This window comes from Mugil cephalus, chromosome 15 (genome assembly GCF_022458985.1).
Source record: "Mugil cephalus isolate CIBA_MC_2020 chromosome 15, CIBA_Mcephalus_1.1, whole genome shotgun sequence".
In the NCBI taxonomy this organism is placed as follows: Eukaryota; Metazoa; Chordata; class Actinopteri; order Mugiliformes; family Mugilidae; genus Mugil; species Mugil cephalus.
Window position 1 is genome coordinate 1,058,987 of NC_061784.1, and position 10,819 is coordinate 1,069,805.

The window sequence follows — 10,819 nt, forward strand, 5'->3', positions numbered from 1 at the left end:
TAAATGTGTGCATTAGTTGACGAAAAGGGAAGCCAGGATGTATCAGAATAAACATTTCTGCATTTTAATTAACAAAATGGATTTAATGTTAACTTGTAGTTTTATTTACTACCTTTGTCCTCTAGACCTGATAGTAACCTGGTTGCTCTCCGTGGTGCTGAAATGATACCGGACGTATAATTAGGTCAATGGGGCGCTTAAGTCACAAATATAGGCCTACGTGATACTGTATGATATATGATTTAACACTGTGTGAATTTAAGTCACTTCGTAACACACAACGAGATAACGAGAAGTGAAAGTGAGCTAACCCAGGATACTGGCACATGGCATGTATAGTACATTGATGAAACAGCGTCAGAAAGTGCAGGAGAACGATACAAAGGACACAGCATCGCCCCCGAAATCCTGCTCAGATCACTTGCTTCGTCAGACAATAACCTCCGTGACAGTAGTCAAAAATCTTAATCTACCTGTTACCACCAGGAAGACAAAGCTGCAGTTCCTGCATTGGGCCAAGAAGAGGCGCTCGTTCACCATGTTTCCCTACATTGCGTGTTGACATCAGAGGTGAAACGTGCGGCGTTGAACTTCTGCGTGTGTCGCTCTCCGTGCCACGACTCGCTGTTTCTTGTCCATCTTGTGAAGCAAGCAGAGGCAAGTCCGCCGTGCTGTGACAAACGCCTCCGAGTACCTTCACATGTGTCTTTTGCCTCGTCTCGACTTCTGCGGCACGCCATCGAGGTTTTAAGGCGCTGCGCCTGCAGACTGAGCGGAGGGAAGGTAGGTTATGGGATCTGGCTTGGAGGAATGACGCTTTATTTACATGTCATTCGGATTCTTACTATCCTGCGAGTGTCCTAACGTGCAGCCAAGCATATGACATTGGTTCGCAGAGTTTACAGAGGCATGACACGCAACGTACGGCTGATCTGATATAATAATGGAGCTGCGTTTGGAGCGACGCCACGGCATTCCTGTGCTGGGATGTAGGGCGAAACTTTGTGAGGTGATCACTGCTTCTGCCTTTTACAAACTGCGACAACACCTTTTCTGGCTGAAATCTGTGGTGGACGTGGCCTCGGGACACCACAGAACTGCATTTACAGATGTATCCTCATGATTAAAAATTGGTTTGAGAAATAGGCCAAGCACCGACTAACGATAGATTAATTAGGATAAATTGACAGGCTTCTTGTGGCCTGATGGAGCAACAGTAAACCTAGTATACAGAGACAGAGTCTATATTGCTTTTTACAGTAAATCTGCCAAAATTGTAACATATATCATGGTTCACCTTGAGACTTTAGGGTCGAATGAAAGCAGATCGTTTTATGTGCAATTGGGGGGCAAGGATGAAATGGAATATATCAGCATACGCAAATCTTGTCTCATTCTGAGTATATTATGTTCTGTAGGAGTTACATACCTGTTTACATGCATCCAGGCTCCTGTTCATCACCATGCGCCTAGATGATCAAAAAGAAAAAGCGCTTACAAAGCAATGCACACTAAGGTAATCTGTAACTTTGCTTTAATAGAAATAAAAGTGAATCAGTACGAATAATTTAAAGTTTGAACCTAATAAATATCAGGAATCTGACAGTTAAATAATGTAACTGCAAGATAAGTCAATGCGATACGAAACGGCCAACTAAAAAAAAAAAAAAAAAAAAAAAAAAAAAAAAAAAAAACCCACAGGCCCGCATTCCATAGACATTTTATAGTTTTTATTTAAATCTGTCATTATTACCCGCACTTTCCCCTCAAATATATAGCTGGTCAGAAAGCAAAAAAAAATACTGATTAGCGTTTGACAGGGAATGAGTATCCAAAGGCTTTTATATAACAAATCTAAATGTAGACATAGGTTAACTAAGAAAACCTAAAACGTTTGTCAACCCATTGCAACTTCTGTAGCCAACTATGCTCATCTCTCCTCACACGCAGGTGGACAGCAGCTCATTTTTTTTTGTCATTTAAATAGGCTGCATGTTCTGGCCCAAACGGTGAAGGGCCTGCTGGTTTTCAATTCATAAACACCACTCATCGTTAGCTTGTTTAGGTTATTACAGTATTTTAAAGCTTGGATGATTTTATTCGTCGTTTTATCTTTATAGTAATTTCTTTTTTTCCTTTTTTTTTTTTAGTTTTTCCTTTCTCTTTTTCTTTTTTATGTCTTTGGCCTATTAATAAAGAAAACTAAATCAAATTCAGTATATATTTTTGTATATACTGCACTGCAACATTTTAAATGTTTGAAATCACAAGTATCTCAGTTTTTACCAGTGAGACAGAATTCAAGAATTATAAGTGTTTGGAAATGAAAGATACATCCAAAAATATTAAGAGATGTACAGCGTTTTAGTTTCCGGGTTAGATTACTTCCGTTTGCATCGCTGATCTGACCTCCATGCAGGCCTTTAAACTTCCCGTGAATATATATATATATATATATGATAATGTTGTCAGTATTTAACCCCTTTTTTATGAAGAAAATTAAATAAAATGATCGTTAAAGGAATGCGCAATATTCAGTTCGATTCAATTCAGTTTTATTTATATAGCGCAACAACAATACAACAATACAAATACAATACAAATTGTCTCAAGACGCTTTACAAAAACCGGCCTGCAGTCTCCAGAGCAAGCATGAGGGCGACGGTGGCAAGGAAAAATACATTTTAACAGGAAGAAACCTTGAGCACAACCCAGCTCATATGGAGGGACCCATCTGCCGAAGGCCAGCCGGGTAGAAACAGAGAAGATAGAGAGAAAATAAAAAAAAAAAAAAAAAACAAGAGAAACAGATAAACACACTTCTGTCATAGATACATACATCAAGCTGAAGGAAACACATATAATCTAATAATATAACACATACCTGATGATCTTATGTGACAGTTTGTGAGTATAACAGGAATCATGGGCAGGTTGGTGAATTGTTCATCTAGGCAGGAGTGGACAACTGGCTTTGTTTTATGATAACAATGCCTGAAAAAAGGATCAAATTACCTCACATAATTGGCCTATCTATTAACTGTAGAATAATCGACATGTTTTCTCTAAATAAACGATCAAGGATTTGTGCTCATGTTTTTTTGGGTTGATATTTGTCAAGTGACTAACGACTATGGTCTCAAAGTTTAAACGCTTGCTCAGCCTCTGTTTTTCTCCACCGCAACATTTAGGCACTAATATAGTCCTCAAGACATCAATCTTAAAAGAGCAATATGAAGACTAAGCATCAAGGTTATACAAGATAAGCACATGTGTGATTCCCTGATAGAATTTTTAAACTACCTTTATTTGCCGGTGAAAATTGTCCCATTGTTTTCTACAAGCATTGCAGTTTAAATTACATTAAGTATTTACATTTTTCTTAAAGCCAATATTGCCAGATTTATTTGAGCAACAATATTAAAACAAGAGAAATTCAGGTTAAAGTTATTTTAAATAAAAATAAAATAAAATATAAGAATTAGAAGAAATGCCTATTCTCTCAAGTACAGTGTCTGCGCCATGTTGTTTTATGTGGACCAGCAATACAGTCATTTGTACAATTCCAGAAAAATGTTGTGTGGCCTTTGCAAATTAGTTTCATTTTTGTTTTGTGTGTGTGTAATAAATAATAAGAAAACTCAGAATATCTCACAGTTTCAGTCGGCACATGTCCAGCATCTGTTTTTAAACTTCAAGTGAACAATAATTAGAATAGATGGTATTCTGCGACGTGATCTAATAAGCCATAGCTCATCCCACTTCGGAACTTGATCTTGGACATTAATTGATCTTTTCATAAGGTGAGCTTGTAGCCTAATTTAAGAAATAGACTACCCAATATAATGGGACTGCAAATTAGCAGTAGCTACTATTTTCAGGCCTATCCGACATAGATTTATATAAATCTGCTTATAATTAACGGTGTTCAGGTTCTAGAAAAATAAATATACACTTTTGAAACCGCTGGTCTGAAATACAATATGCAGTTGAACAACGAACGAGATTTACACCTGTGTAGGCTAAATAATTAACAAGTAGGCCTATGAGCGGCTCTCGACTGAACCTCCAGATCAATGTGAGCGGTGTGTTTCGCTTTTTTATGAACTTTTGACACTTGAAAACTTTTGACGTGTGGAAAATGTCGTAAAATAAATGTACTTTAAAGATAAAGTGTGAAAATGACTTGATCATCCAAAGGTCAAAGAGGAAAAAATTAAGCTTCACTTAAAGAAAGCGCTTGGATGCGGAATATGCTGATTTACACACAGAGCGTGCCATATAAGCGAAGACACAAAGAGCGTCTGGACGAAGTGTATTTGTAAGTTTTTAATTGATATTTTCGATGTTTGATTCTTACCTCTAAAAATGTCGCTTCTGAAACGCATTCAAGCTGACCGCAATAAACCTTTTTTGAAGACGAACATGCATGTTAAGAGTTAGCATCATAACATTTATGCTTATCAAACTATAGGTAAGTATTCCATTGGGAATGAAAATTCGAGAACGGTTGCACGAAGTTGTGAGGACAATCCGTGCTAAAATTATTTCTAAACGACTGAACCGCTTTTTCATATTCGACGAGTCAGAAAAGAAAATGTAATCTGGGCTAATGTTTAAAACCTACATAGAGTGTGTTTCCCAAATGACCCAAGAAGGCCTTGGTTTAATATAATGAAATTATAATGTGTAGTCGTTTCGATCGAGACTGACTTTTACTGGTTTCAGATTAATAAAATATGAATATAGTCTAGTTATATGTGATATATTATGGATCTTATCTGTCCCTGCCTGAACAGGTACTATAATAAACACATCATTGATTCAGATGTATTGGTCTTATTAAACTATTATATTGTAGTCATACTCGTGTTTTTACATACTGTATGCTAATAAAAGGGGATACATTAGGACAAGCCATGTTCAATTTGGTGTTGGAGAGGCCTAATGATTTTTTTTTTTTTTTTTGAAAAACAAACACCAGATTAAAGAGTTTGACTAAATGATTGTTTGTTTCGTGTGACTGCAAATCAACGAGTTTGTCCCAGTATTTTTTCTGTACCCTATAGGCAAAACCTTTCCATAAATTCAAAAGTGCGCAAAATATTCAGGTCAATTTACCACAGTCATTTGTAAAATCGCTAGTAGATAAGTCGTGCGTGGAGACACGTGTCTTTTGTCATAGTATTGTCGGATAAGGCTGTTTTCTTTCTTTTAAATGCGAGGGTAAGCTAGGGTCTTTCTAGGCAGGAAAAGCCCCATCGTTTTCAGAGGCTGTTTTAATAAATCGAAACGTAAACCTTTTGAGGAGGCATTTCTTCCGAGCAACTATTGGTTTCGTTTTTAGTGGAAGTGACAGCTAATGACATAAATGATACCATGAGTGTGGGAGCGAAAACTGCAATAACCCCCCTTCCCATACCTCTTTGTGTAGATCTCGCGAGAGCTCCGGCGTTCGCTGTGGCTGGCCGTGGCTTTGCAGCAGACAGAGGGAGAAGGCAGGCAGGCAGCATCATGGCGGACAGAGACAGTGGAAGTGAGCAGGGAGGATCAGCCACGGGCCCAAGCTTCGGTTCCATGCACCTAGCGCCAGGAGGAGCAGGTTCGGCTACCGGGCTCCAGCATGAGACACAAGAGCTGGCGTCGAAGAGGGTTGACATCCAAAACAAACGCTTCTATTTGGACGTTAAGCAGAACGCGAAAGGCCGCTTCTTAAAGATAGCAGAAGTCGGGGCCGGTGGAAACAAGAGCCGCCTCACTCTCTCCATGTCCGTGGCGGTCGAGTTCCGTGACTACTTGGGAGACTTCATCGAACATTATGCCCAGCTGGGTCCGAGCAACCCGGGAATGGTACAAGACGAACCCAGGCGAGCGCTCAAAAGCGAGTTCTTGGTCCGAGAAAATCGTAAATACTACATGGATCTGAAAGAGAATCAGAGGGGACGGTTTCTGAGGATTCGACAGACCGTTAACCGGGGGCCCGGTTTAGGATCCACGCAAGGCCAGACAATTGCTCTGCCTGCCCAGGGACTTATTGAGTTTCGTGACGCTTTGGCTAAACTTATTGACGATTACGGTGTAGAAGACGAACCTGCAGAGTTGCCCGAAGGGTCATCATTGACTGTGGACAACAAACGCTTTTTCTTCGACGTCGGATCCAATAAGTATGGTGTGTTTATGAGGGTAAGCGAGGTGAAGCCGACGTACCGCAACTCAATTACGGTGCCCTACAAAGTGTGGTCCAAATTTGGGAATACTTTCTGTAAATATGCCGAGGAGATGAAGAAGATACAGGAGAAACAGCGGGAGAAGAGGGCATGCGAGCTGCAGCAACAAGAGGAGATGCAGGCGGACGATGGAGACGAGGATTGATATAGAGAGCAAAACATGCAAAAGTAATGAAAATAACAAGAGAATTATAATTAAAACTCTACTGTATAAAGAAAGAAATCTTTAACTGTAACGGTTTAACTCCAAGGGAGCATCACCCACAATTTAAGAAACCTCCACAACCTGACAGTTACGACATGTTGTCACTCATCGCTGGATGTTACCCCACTTATCCACCATTAATACAGTAACAGGCTGCTAAACAAAGTAATAACATTATATTTGAACATTGTTTTCCTACTTGACAAACAATATTGAACTGAGTGTTTATTTCCCTTATTAACAGAAAACTTTTGTACCAGTTAAAGCTATTGTAAAAAAAAAAAAAAAAAAAAAAGTGTTTGCAATGTTCAAATGGGATTATTGCCGAGTTCTGAGGAAAAACCGTTTCCTTCTCATGTGAGCTAATGACTTCAGCACAAATCAGAGATTTTAATTTTTAAAACCAAAATTCAAAAACTTTGTAAAAGGTTATCACATGTACTTGCCATCCTATTTACCTTTACCTGTGAGTAGGGATGTGTTTACACATAAATCATATGAGGGCTAGGCCTGTTTTGGAAACTGGTTTAGATGTCATGCAGTATACAAAAAGGAACATATAGGCATCTTCATGAATGAAGTGCTCTGTTTGTTGTGCAATATGCATTGCATAAAAATCAAATATATATTGAACTGGTCAATGGATATTGACATGATGACATTTGCCAGAGGCATTCAAAGAAATATTAATATTGTAAGTTTTGTTTCAGTTGAAATTGTTGCCATGCAGATGGATATATAATAGACTACCTTTGTGTCTCGTTGTTAATGCAATGTGTTCATTTTAAAGGTACTAAATGTGTATTTGATAGAGGAAATGCAGTGACAACATGTAGCAAATGGCCTGAATTGCAGATTATTTATAAACACAAACACCCTACACATAATGTGTCAATTGGCGTAGTGATGTTCAGAATAGCATTAAAGGTTAGTGTAACTGAAACGAAACATTTTGTGATCTTGTTCAGTCAAAAAAGTCTAAATGGTGCCAAGGAGTGCTGTTGCTGCATGTTAAATCTGCACTATGATAGATTTCGTTGGTCTCCCAAAATATTGGCTCAAGGACCCTTCCATATGTATCTTTATCTGCCTATATTGTACAAAGCTCAAGTTTGAGTACTGAGTGATTTCCATCCAAAGGCTTGGTGTAGTTCTAGTGGAAGTTGTTTTGATTGTAAAAGGAGCGACCTTGTAAACAGTAATCAAAATATCGCCATTACACTATGAGGAGGGCCACTGAGGAATGAGCTTGGCTTAGGCAAGGTGAAGAGGGTTCAGTTCACCTCAAGACTTCTGATGTGCCCATCCCATATGTGAAGTTCACTAGGGCTACTTTGGATACATGCGCATAGCTCTACTTCAGAATTGTAAGCCCAAATATCTACCTGGGGGTGATGAGATTCTGTTTTGGTCTAATTGTAAATATTTGGGCTGCCACACGGAAAACAACTGGTTTTAATCCAGTTCAGTCGCATCTCATAGATGTTGTGATAGCAGTTTTATAAACTCTGTCAGTAAACTCCAGAGAAACTGGCAACAATCAGAAAATGTCAGATTTACCTCAGCATTGAATTAAATGATTGCTCCCATGTTTAGATTGACTGGAAACCAGCAAACTAGACTGTCCTTGACCACCTATTTTTGGAGCCTCTGGTATAGCCTATATGATACCTGATTGGGAGCATCCTCTTCAGCATATAAACAACCTGGTGCCTTACACACTCCGCATGCTTACACGCTGGCCTGGTGCTTTGGATCGCAGTTTGGCTTATTTCTTTGTTTTGTTTTGTTTTTTTTCTATTCCTCTTTCTTTCATTTTTGTGTCTCAGCCCCCTTGTGTGCTAGTGCACGACTCGTGGTGCTAAAAGGGTTTGTTACGAACCTTTAAAGAAAAACAGGAGCAGAATACTTAACTTTTTTTCTGCTACCGTCCTTCTTCCCTTCATTGCCATACCCATTTCCCAGCCATCCAGGTATCGGCCTACATGTAAACATGGAAGGGGGTGGTCACCTAGATGCAAGATGATGCAGAAGAGTTGGCTCTGCACTAGCCAAGCACATTAGCAGGGAGAGCAGGGGCTGATTGGGAACATCAGCAGTGGCTGGAAATGATCAATTATTGCCAAGCCCCCACCATGAGATGCTCGTTCTCTCGCTTCGGTTGTTATGTGTAAGTTGTAAGGCGCTCAATTAATGGGATGTAGCAAGCATGTCTTGTTTTGTTTCTTTTGTTTTATGGAGTTCTACCTTTTCAGCGTTATTCCACATTATTTGTAATTTTGGAATGTTTTCGCCCACAAATAATATATCTATTTTTTTCTGTGCAACATTTCATCACTGTGTGCAATATCGTATGTGCCAATGGTGGCAATATATGTATATCAATTAAATATATGATTACTATTTGAAAGCATGTGGCTGAATTCCATGTTTATTTCTCATGAAGGAGTTGTACGTCTTTATTTGCACTCAGATCTCCATTCTGGAGGAAAATATAGTAAACCAAGGTCTTAGCAGCCTGTTGGGTCAAGCAGTTCACATATGTACTTTAACTTGAAACAGAACATTATTACTGCAAGTGTGCCCCTCTCAAAGCAAAGGGTAAACTAAGTGTATGGTTTGTTGAAGGTAGACTGTAAACATACAATGGAGTTTTTGTGAAAAGGAAAAAAAAAAAATCTCCATTTTAGCTTTAAGCTAAGAAAAGGTGCTTCAGTCCAATCCTCATTAAGGTGTATGGTGAACTGTCTTCAGTGGTTGTTGTGTGTAGCACTTTGCTTTCCCAGGTTAATGAAATGCCTGACCAATACTTGTTTAAAATGATCTCAACAAAGAATGTTGTTCTCTCTTATGTTGCCTCTTTCTTTTTCAAAGAGGATATTTGATTTGCTCATTTGGTTTTGATGCATTAAATATAATTTATGTACATTTGACAAATTTAAAAAATAAATTTAATTTACCCATGAGGGAAAATTACATTCAAAATGTATGTGTTTTCTTTTCCATGTTTCATTTCTTGTTGGAAGAAAACTAAAACTCTTACCAAAATGTCTACAATTCACTGATGAGAAGTGTGTTTCGATTTCGATGTAGTGTGTTTCTGCGATGCCTGACTCCACATTTGCAATGATACTAATCACTAAAGCTTAATTTTACAGCCTCTAAAATGCAAACAATGACAAGTATCCAATGACTCATGTCTTCTTAGAGGTTTATACATTAGTACTGTTTGTGTAACACTGGGCTGTAAAATAAAGCATTACTTTGTTCTCTAATCATCCTGACTGTAATTTGTGATCATCTGTATGCATCGATTGTCTTTCCATGAACTTTGCTGCGCATAACGCTGAAGAAACATCATTGATCACGACCCAACAGAACCTGTATGATTTTAAATTGTTTTTAAAAGGCATGCCTGTTTGTGAATAAGCATTTTTTCCTGACACACATGATTAACATAACCAAGCTAACCTGAAGAAGGTCTTCATCTTAGTGTTTTTAAGTTACTTTTTAATACTTTTATTTAAAGTTGTCACTTTTAATAAGGATTCCCTGTCTTAAATTTGATTAAATAAAATTTTGTGATATAGCAATTCTATATCACATAAGTCAGTGTATGTTGATAGTTATTGGAAATAAGTTGGACATTATTAATATTGACCAGATCCTAGCAGCCTTAGTGTTATTTCAGCTTCTAATTCATGGCCAAGGAGACGCTGCCAGAGCCATCAATGTTTTAGCCCTCTTAATCGGTGGGATTCTGAATTTGTCTGTTCTGACACTTTCCATGGAGGTTTGCGTGCACACTCTGGGCATACTCCTCTGCAGGACATTTGTAGTTTTGGGCCTCTGTTGTTAAGTTGATGGTCTCAGCTTCTTTGCCAGAAGGAAGGATGAAAACACAGGGGATGTGCTAGGATGAGATGGACTCCAGCCCAGATGCCAACTCAGAGTCTGACTTCATCTGAGAGCCATAGAGGATTGATTTAGATTACCAGAGACACACATCTAAACTATTAATATAGCATTGTAAAAGCAGGATATGTACTAATTTATCATAACGGTATCATCGAGTCAAGCTGCTACACTGTAAGCTGCAAGTAAAGTAATTCATTATATTTTACCACTCATCAGGTCAAGAACATTGTCTGACAGCTCTGAATATTGGTAATGGCTTGCTGTAATGTGCAACATCCTGACATTTAACATTTTTTTTTTTTTTTTAACATTTTGCATAGTGCCTGCACATGCACATATATTTGTGGTATTGATGCACAGCTTTATAAAGCCATATGGTGGTGGCATATATTTGAAAATGTTGTCTTTGCTTTAATGTTGCCTCCATTGTTATTTAACTTTAGGTCATTGCTATCGCCTGAGCCACTTA

General features: G+C 38.4%; 1 protein-coding gene across 1 annotated transcript; it reads left to right on the forward strand.

Annotated features, from left to right (window-relative positions):
• The first annotated feature begins 643 nt into the window (after window positions 1-643).
• Window positions 644-9,707, forward strand: puraa (purine-rich element binding protein Aa). The gene is made up of 2 exons (XM_047606130.1): window positions 644-783; window positions 5,435-9,707. Exon 2 carries the CDS (start codon window positions 5,515-5,517, stop codon window positions 6,370-6,372), a length of 858 nt encoding a protein of 285 aa, XP_047462086.1. The 5' UTR covers window positions 644-783; window positions 5,435-5,514; the 3' UTR covers window positions 6,373-9,707.
• Window positions 9,708-10,819: the final 1,112 nt, after the last annotated feature.